At 37.6% G+C, this 15,783-nt stretch overlaps 1 protein-coding gene across 1 annotated transcript in view; it reads right to left on the bottom strand.

Moving 5' to 3' along the window:
- The window catches only part of CD226 (CD226 molecule), a gene marked incomplete at both ends in the record, with an annotated part of 31,861 nt that extends 21,305 nt beyond the window's left edge, over positions 1-10,556 (bottom strand). Inside the window, 2 exons of the mRNA XM_082499210.1 lie at positions 7,540-7,872; positions 10,496-10,556. Coding sequence (XP_082355336.1) covers positions 7,540-7,872; positions 10,496-10,556 — 394 coding nt within the window. The remainder of the gene's footprint in view (positions 1-7,539; positions 7,873-10,495) is intronic.
- Positions 10,557-15,783: the final 5,227 nt, after the last annotated feature.

Here is a 15,783-nt window from a genome sequence, read left to right as displayed (position 1 = left end):
GAATCAGAGGATGGTTTGTAGTTGCGTAGGAGGCATCAATATAGCGGTCTGGTAATGTGAAAAGTATTGCACTGAACTGCAACTGACAAAGACATGCCTCATTCTTTCATAAGGGCAAGACAGAAAAGAGCAGGATTATCATTATGGGCAATGACAATACGAAGCTATAAACAAGTAGTAATAGCACATCATGTATCATCACAGGTATGAGAGTGCGATAGGAAAAAAGTTGTACTATGTAGTGTCTATATAGGAAGGCTAAATTAAACCCATTAAGTTCAACAAAGTATTGAACCTAGAAGACATTTTAAATGTAAATTATCAGTAATTTATAATAATCAGGTTGGGAACAAGACAGAAATACACTTCAGATTTGTAGAATTCTCAAGATCTTGATGTACAGATATTAATGAAAATAATATTTTGAACCAAGTATTTGTCTATTGATCTTGTCTTAACCTTTTCTGTTGTTATATCTTCCTGGCAATGCTTCGTGGAGTCAAGAATGGCTGAAAAAGAACAGACAAAACTACAAACTTAAAGGCAGATATACATGACAGGATGACAACACCAGACCTTAATTTCTGTTGAATAAATGATGAAGAGGCCAGATTAATTCTTTAATCACTTTTACTGTGAATTGATACTTCATTCAGACTTCAAAATATCCCTTCAAAGATGAGTAACTGTTGTACTGATGGATTTAATTGAAGAGAGAAGAACCAAAACACTGAAGACAGCTCTGGAAAAGGATCAAGTAAAGAAATGGATCATGTCTCAAGTGGCCATAGGGAAGCAAAGATCTGGAAAAAAAAAAAAACAACAGAAAAGCAAGAAGAATATAGTATGAAGAAAAAATAGAATTTTGCCAATACCTCTTCCAATTCCTTTGTAAATTAAAGTCATCCAAGTATCCATTCCAAAGTCCTAGAGACTGGAAATATCTGTACATATTTCTTAGCAAAAGTTTATCATTAATGAAAGAAAGGAAGAAAGGAAGAGAGAAAGAGAGAAAGAAAGAGAGGAGAAAGAGAGAAAGGAAGAAAGGAAGAAAGGAAGGAAGAAAGGAAGAAAGGAAGAAAGGAAGGAAGAAAGGAAGAAAGAAAGGAAGGAAGGAAAAGCAAGCAAGCAAGCAAGTTTGCAGAATTCCTGCTGCTTCTTTGCTGTCGTTATGTACATGCCTGGCAACTGGCAAGACAATACAGCCACGTACTGTGTTTTGAGTGGCGAACTGGGATGACAGTTAACATGCACCTCCATACACACCTGCCCAGTAGACTGACCGAGTAGACTGCTCTCAGCACTCTTTCATTTGAAGGTAAAATTACAACACCTGCAGCTTCAAATACTTTCTCTTCCAGGCAGCAAGCGTATGAAATAGCATCTTTTTGATGATCAACCATTCCTGTGTGATGTCTCCAACACCAATGCTTCTTCTGTTAGTAGTAACTTCACTCTCTGCTCCTCACATTTTATATTGCACTCAAAATCAGTCTTCAGACATACGTGTCTAAGCACTGTGTATAAGAAACTACAGATCATCCTTAAACTGTTCATGAAGAATGTTGAAATAAAACTACTGACTATTCCTACATAATCAATACATCTTAGCAAAAAATGTACAGGGAGTTTTCCCTGAAAGTATGAGTTTTGTTTGCTTAGTGCAGGAGTAGTTGTGACTCATAAACTGTGGGAACATTAAGGGAAAAAATCCCTTGAGTTCAGTTCTGAAAACTGTTGGATATATGTTCACACAACAGGAAAAAAAGAAGCAACAGATTCACCCAGCTGGCAAAAATCTTCCTGTGGCATAACTAGACTATCCTTTGCCAATATATTCTTGTGTAACCATGGCAGAACACACTCTCAAGTTCTTCTCAGTTATGGTACAGAATTTCAGCACTGTATCCACTTGTAAGAATGCCTCCTGTAGCTACATAACTTGTGAAGTTTCCAATATAATATCCCGAGTATTACTGCTTTTCTGTCAGTATGTTTCTGTAATTGCCAATAAAGAAAGCATGGATAACATTGTGCAGTCTGCAAGAGTTCTTTCTCACCTATTTCATAGATGTCATAGGAAATCTTTAGCCAAAACTTAAGGCAAAAAGAACAAAATATGTCCTAACATCCCTGATATAGCCCCAGGACTAAGCTGAGACAACATCTAATGAAAAAAAAATCAATTATTACAATAATAATATCAAAAATTTTAGATAAGTGGTGATTTATCACCACTTCTAGGGTCTTCCATCTGCCAGTGATGTAGTGAGGATGGTACACCAAGAAAAGACTTCTGTAATGAGAGCTATAACCTACTCTGTCTCCTGGGATCTTGGATCCTTATGACAGCTCAGCCATTGCTTATCCAAGATTAATCTTTTTTGGTTTGGGATTCATTGTTTTTAAACTTTTTTCCCTTATTGAAAAAGAATTGTGTTCATGCCACCCAGACCATGATGGGGTGAACTATTCTTTTGCTACCAGAGACTAAACCAGGAGCAGAGTCCTAAATAGAGTTTCTCCAGTATTACTTTGCCACTTCATAGACTGCAAATCTGTTGTGATCTTTTATTCACTCAACAACATCTTTAATCACATATGAAAGAGTGTAACCACAGTGGACTTTTTATTTATAAAGATGCCTTTACTCTAAAGGGAAAGAAATAAGGATATTATCAAAATACTAATAAAAAACCCCCATGCTTAATGCTTTTCAAATACTTGACTTCTTTCTTCCCTTTCTGTGTTTTTGTTTAAAAAAGCAAGTTATGATCCCCAAGCTTTTTAAACTGCTTGATCTTGTAGTGTCAGAGTCTTGTTGACTCTTAAGTTGCTGGATGTAGTGACACTACTGTAACCGTTAGACTGTACTTGAAATATTCACTCATTAAGCATCAGCACTTGAGGCTTCAAGCTATGCAAATGAAAAATGTTGACAAGTCAGAATCATACAATTTTATTCACTTTGTATTTGTAGTTTAAAAAAATTACACAAAGCACATGGGAAAGCAGAATCAGACTCATGACCTCTATCGATTACCACAAATGAAGGACTAGAGCAACTTTGAACAGTTTGAGTGAAGAAACACTCATTGTTTTGCAAGCCAGCAAAAGTTAATCCAAGATATTTTGTCCAAATTTATGTAATTGCTAGTAGGTATGATTGCCATGTGAAGAACATATTGCCTTATACTTTAGTCTAGTTAAGATTCTCCATCATGAGCATAATGCCATATGGAATTATTTCTCTTTATTTCTGCTATTTCCATTCAATGGAAATGCTAAAAGCCGATCATACATTCTAGATGTATATTCTGTTGCCAGCTTTCATTGAGGTATACACTGCAGATTCCTCAGTGGCATACTTACCTACTTAATTTGGTGCAGAAGTGTCTCTGGGTCCTACAGTAACAGGTCAGTATAGGTAAATCCTGACCATTTTCAATGCCCTGGTAGTGCAAATTAAATTATAAACCAGGCTTCAGTTTTGATTGACACAAAAATCTTAATAATGTCAATTAAATTTCATTTGTGCCAATTTACTAGAGCAAGCTTAAGTTTCACATTGAATATTATGTGACCACAAAGTTGCATCTATTTAAAGACAGATACCACTTTAGCTTAGCCAACTAATCTTTAAAACTAAAACCATAAATTGCAAAGCATTAGGCATTATGGAATTCCTTAAAAAAGGAAAAGTCTATTAAATGTTTGTTGATTAACTGTTATACACAGAATAAATGGATTTTGCAGTGAGTTGTTTATTTGTCTGGGGTAGTGTGAGTAAATTAATGCTTTTAGAAAAGTAATGTTTATTGGGAATCAATAAATCTTAAATCCCAACCAAAGAAAGCAACGTAATTGAAAAAAAGTTTTAATTACCAATAAAATGATCTTTCCAGTATGTTGGCAAGATTTCTTTATAGCAGAGAATATTAGATTCCTTAAAAAATACTTCATTTTCTAGGATCTCAACTATTTGTTTGTATTAATCCTATAGAACAAGATCTGTGTGCAGTGAAATTATAAGACTAACACTGAGCTTTCTCAAAGCTTCTTCCCTAGTGCAGAATAAAAAAAAAAAAAATTAAAGATGAACATCAGTGTCCTAATTTTACAGGTTGGACAACAAAGAAGAAAAATTACATATCTAGTGTCAGCAGGAAGCTATAATACCAGCTGCAAGGAAGTGACTTTGAAGTTTACTGTTGATTTAATCAAAGCAAGATGTCATCCAGGGAGTTTAAAATATTAGTACTGATGAAGGTGCGAGCAAAGTAAGATAAAACCTAACTGATAACAGTTTTACTGTAACTACTACATAAATAAATACATTCTCTAAACTCAGGTTTTAATAATGTTTAATTTGCAGTACAGATTGAAGTAGTAGTAATTTATCTTCACTGGTGGTATACCTCATTCTCTTCAGATCAGTGTATATAGAGATCATGCTTATACACATCTATCAAGTGCTGAACAGGATTGACTGTTCCTGTTCTCAGAAACCTTGATTCTTTAAATGGAAAAGGATTAATTTCTATTCAACATTATTATCTCCCTCCGTAGGAGGATTAAGCTGATATACTTGAAAAATAGGGGGGTTGCTGTTGGTTTAGCTTTGTGTTTTAACATGCTCAAAGCAAGAGAGAAATCCTACACCCTGAGAATACTGAATCCCACATGGTGCGGTTTACAGGGTGCTGAAATCTGTAAGTGGATTGGACCGAAGGGTAACATCCCACATGAAAGTGACTGCCTTGTCTCTCTCATCATTTCACATTAACCCTAGCCAGTACATCCAGGAACAAATAGATGAGATCGTTACTGCCTTGGCCAGGAAAAGGACTAAATGAGCTTGCAGTTCACTACTGCATCTAACTTTTAGGATTTTACAGAAAATGAACCCACTGTGAATACGGGCTCAGCACTCCCACGACTCAGGTTGGACAAAACCATGTAAGAGATCTAGTTTGACTGTTCCTTCTTGTAAACAACAACCTGAATTTCCAGATCTTGGCTTATTTGAATGCAATCAAAAAGTGTGTTGCTAATGTCTACAGTTACATTTACATTATTACAGTTACAGATACAGTATTACATACAGTTATTGTGCACTAAAAGGACTGCCAGAGAAAAAGAAACTAGGGAGTTACTACTTCAGTTATATTATTCCTTACATAATAAAAAAGACCCCAGAGCAAAGCAAGCATTCACAGATGACCCTAAAAGAATCACAGTTGAGGAACTCTGACCTGGACTGCCAGCCTGCCCTGAGGGACCCCGCTCAACTCTTTCACTAGTAGGACATTCTCTCTACGTGTGAATGACTGTGAATTGTACTGCAATGCCAATGGGCCACAATGGGGAAAATAATTTCAGGTTCAAACTATCTTATCTAGCTACACAATCTAAGGGAGACAGTATTTCTTTTTTTTGTCAAAGTCAGGGAAATAACTTGTGCGTGGGTTAATTTCTGCACTGATGAGCAGCGATGTCTGCTAATAAAAAGCTAGCAGATAGGAAGGCAGGTTGGGATTCCTATTTCATCAATGCCATCAACAAATGCGCTGGCTAAAATCACATTTTAAAAATCTTCAGTGGTGAAGACAGGAACAATATACCTTGCACTTCCGAAGTTTAGATATATCCTACAGGAGTCAGGTCCACTGTTTCATTGTAACATTGAAATAACAGAAGTGTGGATAAAATACGGTTAAAAAGAAGACTCAGAAGGATCAGGCTAGGAAAAGAACAGTTATTTTTATCTTCTGGTCCTTTAAAGGGTAGATACTAAATTTTCCTTTCAACTCATTCTTTCCTAGCTGTGAAATACAATAAAATATTGAATGAAGTCTATTTTCACTCTGGAGTATGGGAAAGAGGAACAGATTATTTCTACGTTCACAATATCAAATCAACCAACCAACAACCAAAACTAGTTACCTTTTGAAGGTTATTCTATCATGTGTACATAATGATCTTCTAAGGATTTCTATCAGAAAAGCTTGGTAATTTGCACCAGAGTTGTCAGTTGACCAATGCTGAATAGGCATACATGGAAAAATACTAGAAAAGGGTTTTCTCCTCCTACTCATAGAGCTGGACAGGAAACCAAACTGGATGAGTGGTCAGGCAATTACAGAGCCTTTGCAGAGTACATGGGCAGCTACACAGAAAGTACACGGGCATAACTGGATCTTTTTCTTTCCTTCTTCCCTTTTCCATTTTTAAAAAGGTCTCTTTTTAAAGAAAAGCCCTTTTTTCTTCATTTAAACTTCCCTACTTCCCCCCTTTTTGTTGCCACACTATTCCTAAATAGTTAATTTGTTCCTGAAAAAGCAAGCGCAGAAGAGGTTTAGGGAAAAAAAAAAAAAAAAACAAAAAAACAAAAAACAAAAAACAACACCAAACAGTCCTAGTTTCAGACCAAGAATACCCTCACCATAGAACATAACAATAAATACACAGTATCCTCCATAGGTAGTTACAAGGTTCATCTATGTAATTTCATTGGTAGTTGCAGTTTCATCCTCTGAAGACATCCTATAGCTTGTTGAAATGCTATGAGAACCTTCTCCCAATGGAAATATTACCATCGCAATGACCATTAGTACCTGAAGTCTGACATGTCATACATCACAGAATCACAGAATCACAGAATCACAGAATTATCAGAGTTGGAAGGGACCTCTAGAGATCATCTAGTCCAACTCCCCTGCTAAAGCAGGATTGCCCAGAGCACATTACTCAGGACTGCATCCAGGTGGGTCTTGAAAATCTCCAGGGAAGGGGACTCCACAACCTCCCTGGGCAGCCTGTGCCAGTGCTCTGTCACCCTCACCGTAAAGAAGTTTTTCCGTGTATTTGAACGGAACTTCCTGTGTTCTAACTTGTGCCCATTGCCCCTCATCCTGTCACTGGGAACCATTGAAAAGAGCCTGGCTCCATCCTCCTTCAACCCACCCTTGAGATACTTGTACGCCATAATAAGGTCTCCCCTCAGCCTTCTCTTCTCCAGGCTAAAGAGTCCCAGCTCTCTCAGCCTTTCCTCATAAGGCAGATGCTCCAAGCCCTTAATCATCTTAGTTGCCCTTTGCTGGACTTGCTCCAGCAGTTCCCTGTCCCTCTTGAACTGGGGAGCCCAAAACTGGACACAGTATTCCAGTTGTGGCCTCACCAGTGCAGAGTAGAGGGGGAGAATGACCTCCCTCGACCTACTGGCCACACTCTTCCCTATGCAGCCCAGGATTCCATTGGCCTTTTTGGCAACAAGGGCACATTGCTGGGCCATGGATAATTTACTGTCTACATTGCTGCTGTGATACCTGTCTGTGTCCACCAGTTCCCCTCCTTACTTCCTGCTTCTCTTAAACTAACATTTTGTCAAAGTAATATAGCTCTTTTCTCCAAATCACTCCAGTTCTGCATGCTATATAATTGAAAAGAAAAATTACAATGCTAGATACTCCCTCATTTGAGATGGATATCTGTTTTTCTTACATCAAAAGTTTAAAAAACAGAGATAGATTTACTTACCTGGCCGAATAATTTCTATTACCTTTTCCCAAATTCCATCTGGGTAAGTTACAATGGAGCAGAAGTAAAGACCAACATCCTCCAAAGTGCTCTTGATGAAGGATAAGGACTTGTCTTCCCTGGAAGCATTTTCAAAATAAATTCTTCCATTGTACTTGTCTTCGATATGTATGCCATAGATTGGATGCAAGACAGCTATATTTTCCTTATGAGTCACATTAAGTTTCATCCAGGATGTCTGGATTATCACAGCCTTTTTTGGATATATGCATTCCAGTTTCATCTTCTCAGTAAGTTTTACAGTTGAATCCACAAACTTTCCTTCCACGTTGGCTAAAACACACAGAGAAGTTCAGTTTCAGAATCAACATATTTGAAAACTGAAATTACAGAAAAACGCAGAAACAACCTTGGCAGCACTACAAGCAAAACACTGAAGAAAAAGTTCACTAAAAAAAAACCCCAAACCCTAGACATTATTATTACTTCTAACTTGGGGATATGATTGAACAGTTAAAATTTGTCTGAAGCACACAGTAACAGACTTGTGAATTGTGATCATATCTGCCATGATGCAATAAAAATATGTTAGATAGGAATAAGAAAGCAACCTTACTTCCACAAAGCTGGAGAAGAGCAATAAAGAGAGCTGCGTGGTTCATCTCAAAGAGCACTGGAATCAGTGACTGCAGTGTGACATGGTTTTATTCAATCTCTGTGCACCATGTGCCCTTCTCACAGGATCTTTTTACTTTTGATGAAAAACATCATGTGCTTTTTGCTTTCACATTCTAAGAAACACCAGGTTTGAGGTCTGGGTGCAGTGGCATCAGAGAGAGACTAAATTCCTATCAAAATCCGCCTCAGAGTAGTTTGCATTACTAATGAATCTCTAGCAATATGCATTAATGCTATGACAACTGACAAAGCTGGGATCCTTAGGTTTCATCAGCAGAAGCAAACAGAATTCTTCATATATCCACGTATACAATATCAACAGAATTTCTCCATTTTTCTGACACCGCAGTTCAACATTTATCTATTATTCAGGGAGTATAAAATGTAAAGAGAGAATAAGACAGTTCTTATATTTCAGAGGTCATGATTCTGTGATTAATTATGGAAAGTGATGTCTTAAGGTCTGAGAATTTTATTGGTGATACCATGACATGAGCTAGTATTTTGGGATCAAAATTATGCAGCTCGAAAATTCTTGTTCAAAGGTGTAAGAATCCTGAGTATTCGTGACTCATGTTGAAATTTGTCAAAACAAGCCACACTCTTATATCTTTTATGGATTTTTCTCAGGACAACTGCAAGCATTTTTGCACCTCGGCAGGCCATAGTTTTATGGAGCTGCTTAAAATTGGAACAACGTGATTGACTTGAGGTTAGAACTAAGCTTGACTTGACTGGCTAAAATTCTCAAAAGAATAAACAAATGTAATTTGAACTAAAGCTGACAACAGAGATTAATATTTTAGGTGAGTAATAGCCTGCACAAGCTTGAACAGAACTTAGCATTAAATCTGTTTAAGTCTCCTCCCACAGTGCTACAACTTGTGTGTAAAGCAAAATCTGTATATATTTACCTGTATTAAACTAGGCATGTTTTAGGATAGTACAATATTTTGAATGTTTTCAAGGATTCCATTTTGCCACTTCCTAGTTGGGTCTGTAATTCTCCATTGTTGCAGTTGCACTTATTTCTGCTCTGCCTTGTCTGGATTCGCAAAGTACACCTAGACAGTCAGTAGTCCGTCTGACGCCTAGTGTAAAAATCTAAATAGACGGGAACTGAGTTGAAGACTGAGTCTGGTTCTATTTGCATTACAAAGTTATCTTTTCAAACAGATCAAAAGATTAACTTGCATTAAGCTTGTCTCAGGAAACAGAAGTATTGCTGATAAGAAAAGCAGGAAATGGGAAGCTTCGGAAACTAAACGGCAGATTTTGTATTGGAAAAGAAAGGATCTTGTGAGTTGAAGAGGTCCAGTTCCTGCGTGCTGTGTGGCATAGCAGCCTTCGAACCAGCTACACAGGCTCTATATGGTTCTCACATTTAAATCTTGAACCTCAGTGGCTAACTGTTCTCAAATTGCAGTTGAGAATAAGGCAAAAAGGCAACGTATCTCTCTAACTTGAAATACTGTTCTTTATGTCGTGCTACATATGTATATAGTAGTTTACAGATAAGTGCTCTTCCACAAAATCTAAAGTCGAATGAAAAAGATAAACATATGTTAACTTTTTTTACTATTGCTATTACAAATTAAATTTTTTACACATCTGTTTTCTTTAATTAAAGCTAAGATGAAGTATTCAGGAAGTCTCCAGAATGAAGACAAATTCCATTAAATGAAAATTATTCTTTACTCATCTCTTTATAAATATAAATTACAATTTTATTGCTCTGAATTTCATGTTCGTTTCTCTCCATCTGGCATCGAAAGAAAAAGTCAAGAAATTAACATCCAACCCCACGGGATGACTAACTATCAATGATATAATATGTAGTTTAAAGACATTTATTTGCTCTACAACACAGTTACTACAAATGTCAAGGTTTCTTGGTCAACTAGTCCCAAGAACAGGGTCCCTTTTCATACCTGCTAAAAAAAGCTGCCTGTAACCAGAATTACTGGGTCGCCCTCTAAAGTGTGCAGTACAAGTCCCCTCCAGACACCAGTACAAGTCCCCTCTAGCCACCTGGGCAACACACCTGCAAGTCACAGATCAGAAAGCTGTAGGCACTCTGAAAGTTGACTCTAATTATATTAATCTGGGAGCAGGCACGTGCTTAAAGTATTATATTTTTACAGAAGATGTAACCTATAAAAAGAGAAATACACACCATCTCCACTCTGCCCTTCTGGCCAGTGGAAGTATCAGAGCAGGGAGTGTAAGGGAAGGACTCCATTCCAGTCTCTCCTCGGACCTCCCCCATACCTCTAACCTCTGTTTCTCCCTACCTCCCCAGCACTGAAAAACTGGAAAATCCATATATGTTCCGTCATCTGTGGATAAGAGACTCAGAGCAGCAGCAGCAGCACATCTCGTGGTCACCCCATCACTTGAGCAGTTCCTTGGGCTCTGTCTCCCTGGTTCTCTGCCCACCGTTCCCCGCAGCCTGGCTCTTCTTTCCCAGTAATCGCACTTTCTCTCCATCCTCCGAACCTCAAAGCAAAGGAAGGGAAGGCTCACAAAGACAAACAAGCTGTATTTAACTAATTGTTGGCTAAATGCCGATTACAGTTTGGCAACAAAAGCAACACGGTGGAATTTTCCATCTGAATGTACAAATGTAGGATGTGGTTTATAAGAAAAAAAAAAAACTAGAAAGAAAGAGCAAAAAATATTGTGCAGTAAACACAATGGAGATCTACAGCTTGGATTTTAATCATGACTTGAACATACATCTTCAGTGACCCTGGGTGAGTCATTTTATTTCCTGGTGCATTAATTTCCCAACCTTCAATACATAGATAATATGTAATGAATGCTGCTGTTTCAAAGCATGTCACAATCATCTCTGTAATGAGTTTTTTTAATGGAAATTGCTGTAAAACTGTGAAGAATAAGACATACGTATAGGGTCAGCACAGTATGTTAATACCCTTTTTAATGATTCATTAGTATTTAAGATTTAGCAGATAGGCCTGTAGCAATAGTGCAGAAAGAGAGGGAAATGTATGTGCAGGCTGCTGCTACCACTGGAAATAAAAGGCTTTGACTGTGGTGGTGCAGTGAAGCAGGAGACAGCTATAAAGAAGACCACTCCAGGTACTACTTCTTTACCTACAAACACGACCAACTAGAAAATGATCAGGTTAAAAAGGTTCTCTAGTTTCAGTGAATCTCCAGTAAAAATAATGAAGGAAATGGGCTGGAAGGAGGGAGGTTTTAGCTATTTCGCACTTGGTGTGAGCATCCCTGTAGGTTATCTCTAAGCCTGTAGAAGCCAGGTTAACCAACCCAGAATACTTCAGTAACAAGTGATACAACTCCCTATTGCTCTATGGATGAGGGCCTCCTGTTGCCAGTGCAGTACCATCAGGGAAAATACTTCTTTTTCCATTCACCATTCTGCGTTTCTTTAAGCAGGACAGCTGAGTGGTACAACCGGATAAAGGCACAATAATTCAGTTGGCTTTTTCCTATTCTGCATCTAATCTAATTGAACCAATAAAGCCCCCCATATTGAATTAATCTATAGGCTTGCCTGATTTAGTAACATAATGGATAGGATTCTTCAGTATGTATTCATTAATCTCAAAGGAGAAGTTAAGTTAAAGCCAGATATTCCTTTAAAGAGAAAAAAAAAGAAGTTGTGGATTAAATACAATCACATTTTGGCGATATATTGGTATAGAAGATTCAGAGAGGAAAAAAAGATTAATCTAAAATTTCCCAAATGTTGAAAAGTAAAGAAAATATAATCTACATACTCAAGTTCTTGATACATTTTAGTTGTTAAACATAGCGGCCTCCAAGAGGCTATGTTATATAAATTATGATTCTATGATGAAATGCTTCGACGGAAAAAAAATCTGTCTTTGCAAGAGGGTACTCGTTCAAGAATCCTTAGATAAAGGATTCTGTTTCTACATTTCCAGAACTGGACCACTAACTGGATATTCATCCTAATGTAACACTGAACACCTGAATGGGTCAGGAAGCTAAAGACTGTCGGTGATAAAGACTTGGTGATAACACCAAGTGTTGAGATACAGGAAGGGTGTTTTCACAGCTTTTTTCGGGGAGATTATTCATGAATAATGGATACCATCTGAACATAGAAAAGATAAGTTTAGTGACAGAGTAAGCTAATGGTGAGATGTACTAACGGTGTAAAGATCTGGTTAAGGAAGTGGAAGAAACACCACTGCTGAACAAACTTTGAACACCATAAAGCACTGCTTCTGCCGACTCTCAAGCAAAAGGTGTGTTGGTAGGAGATAAGATTTGTGGTATTTTTTAAGTTCCCTGTATAAGCAACATTCTTTTGACATGTTCATAGCAGGAGAGTCCGCCTGTGACAACTTGCTGAACTTTAGTGAAGTTTGCTTGTCTGCGTGTGAGGGGGAAATCCTTAAAACAGTCATTCAAAGTACTTCTCTGTCCATTTGCATAAAACAAAAGTGGAAAATATGACAAAAAATTGAACTGAAGATAATTATGAAGACAATGAAAAAAGCCAAGTTGATCTACTTAAAAAAGAGAGAGAAAACCTCAATAAAGAATCCCAAGAAAATATCCAGTTAATTTATTTTGTTTATATTTTTATTTGCATGACTGCTTAATGACAAAAGCTATCACCATGCCTTTTTCTTCTGTCTAAACCTTTTCTGTTCTGTGATCTTGACTGTAAATGTCTGCCACTGACTAGGTCAATAATGTATCAATAATGTCCTTATATTTTATAAATTCTTCTACTTTTATAATTAGAAAGATAGTACTGGATTTCTGTTCACATTTTGTTGATAAATACTCTGTGCATTTTCATCCAGTAATAACACGGAAGGTAGCATTTTAAAGACATGAAAGAAACTCATTCACAAAGGAAAGTTGTAAATTACATTTGAGTCTCGAAGAATTTAATGTACTAATACTGTTTAGTTGACTATGCTTATTTCTTTCAGTTTAGTTCTTGTCTTCCTGTTGAAGTCTCTGACTTTATTAGCTTCCAAAAAGCGATATTATTTGCAGAAACCTGAAAGTTTCATTCTAATGAGAGAAAAATGAAAGCAGAAAGGCTTCAAGGTTGTCACACAAATCCATCATTGGGATGGGAAAACGACCTTTCCGTTTCAGAGCACGGCCATTCTCATACACTTATCATTTTCCCTGAATTATCCTCTTCCTGGTTCAACTCCGCTTTTTATGTCCAGTATGTTACTAATAAAAAAAAAACACCACTTAAAGTCAGTTTAAGGAACTTAATGTTGCTGGATTTTTTATTTTGCTGGCAGAAAGTTACAGAGCTGTTTCCTAAACAATACCCTCAAACACAGCCTGGATGTGAAAACTTCCTGCAGAGGCGGTTCACTTAAGGTCGAGGCTATCCTCAATTATAAGATGTTGCCAGCTCAGACATGTCTCCAAGAAAGATCTGTAACTTTTATATGGCAAAGAAGCTTATGACTTTTAAAATGGCCTTCAAAATCCAGGGAGAAAGCTAGAGAGAGCAAACAATGCATCTTTCGTATATGGCCTCTTTAACCTTTTTTGTTGATGCATCCAGGACCGGACACAGTGTAGCTTTCTAGCGAAGAAAGTTATCTCATGCTTCTTCTTTTTCTTTAGCTCTTTTTGTGCTCCTTTATTGGAAAGAAAAACCTGGTAAACAGCAAAATGACAGTTAATAATTTTCTGATAATGCACATTGCTTTCAAGCAGCCAATGCTATCTAAAATCTCCCCCCTACACGCAAAAAAAACAGAGAAATCCAAAACCAAAGGAAACCACCCCAAACACCAAATGCCAAGCCCAAAGATCCTTGAGTTGGTAGTGATGATGGATAAAAGCAGAAAATCAGATAACTGCTTTGTCAGCTATTTCTAGTTTGATGAGTTCTGCATATTGCTTTTTCTGTTTGTTTGTTTTTTTTTTTTATTTTATTTTATTTTATTTTATTTTAAAAAGGAAGGGGTGGGGGGTGGTGCCATTGGGCAACAGAAATGGTTGGTGCAACAGGCTGGTGGTGCTGGGCTGGCTGCCCCAGAGGAGGCATCCTCCCCCCTGCCCGGCTGCTGAGACGAGCTGCGTACAGTCTGCCGTCGAGGTGGAGATGGGGCAGGAAGCCATGTGCTGGCCACGCAGATGCTGGCTGGAGTAGTCGGGAGCAGATGAGATGGGATCCCAAAGCAGACCAGACCCACAGGCCCAGTGTCAGGCTGCCTCAGTGGCGGTGGCTGCAGGAGGCTGCTCACTCAGGTGGGGCAGAGAGGCTTCGCAGCAGAACCAGGGGAGGGGCCTGCTCCCATGGGGATGCAGACTTTGGTGGAAGACTTATTTTCAAACTCTCTTATGTAGTCTATCACACCTATCATATTTGAAGTTTGTCTTCTTAAAGAGTTACCTTGCTCTGGTTCGTTACTGTGTTCTGAAGAAACGCAGCCAAGGACACCCAGGTCATACCTGGGTATGGCGGCATCAGGGAAAGCAGAGGTAGTTCCTACTCAAAGGTCCTGCTGACTTAGTGGTCCTTTACACAGAAAGGGTTGTACTCAGGTTTCCAGATAACTACCTTGGTGCAAAAGCATTGTCACTTCTTTTCTTTTCCTCTTTTTGATCTTTGACTTCTTTTGAATGTTCTAAGAGATACCAACCCAACCATTCAAACTGCCCCTCAAAAGGAGCATACTTCAGAACAAAGCAGCAACTTCTTCCTCTACAAGTACACTGCTTAAAGGTTTTCAAAATAGAAAACAAAAAAATATTTGCTAGTAAACTTTTGAACAAATAATGGACAAAGGTCTCCCCACTCTAAGGGATAAATTACCTTGGAGAGGGGGATTAAGAAGGATGAAGAAACTATGTAAAAACAACTACCTCTTACCAAATCTGTACACATGTAATGAAATGGAAGAAACAACAAAACGTAAAGAAAAAAATGAAAATTCTGTTCTATTGTAATGAATTACAGTAATCTGTTAGTTTTGGAGGTTGGATTGTTTGTTGTTTTTTTTTTAACTCTCCAGCCCCCATATACTGATAGATAGCAATTCCTCAGGTGAAAATCCCTTTCCTACTAAAAGCTAGAAGAGATGTTTCTTGAGTGTACTGTTGCTTTAAAGAAGTTCATTTACTTAGGCAAAGCCCAGCAAAACAGTACAGCTTTTTCAAGAAAGGTATCACAGACAACTGTAAATTAATGGCACCAAGGAATATCTGCTGCAATCATTTGTTTTGGTAGAAATAGCATAATCATACCATAAACTCCTGCCTGATTCACTACAACATATTACATCTGTTTTATGCTAATGTAGTTCCAAGGAAATGAATGATATTTATACTGACATAAAGCAGCAGTGAGTCATATTCTCAATTAGTCTCTTCAGTTTGAGAAGGAGTATCAGAGATTTTTCTTTATTTTCTGAAATTTAGCCTGCAACCATGTTCACAGATTTCTAAGAACTGGAAAGTTTAATTATACCTATAGGGCTTCAGAGCACCCATAAAAGTATCATCACATGTTATTTTATGAGGATTTTTTTTTTTATTATTAAATTACTGTGACTG

Source organism: Vanellus vanellus (assembly GCF_965231255.1).
Source record: "Vanellus vanellus genome assembly, chromosome: 2".
Taxonomy (NCBI): Eukaryota; Metazoa; Chordata; class Aves; order Charadriiformes; family Charadriidae; genus Vanellus; species Vanellus vanellus.
Note: the sequence above shows the minus strand (reverse complement) of the source record. Positions and strands in the feature narration are given on the sequence as shown.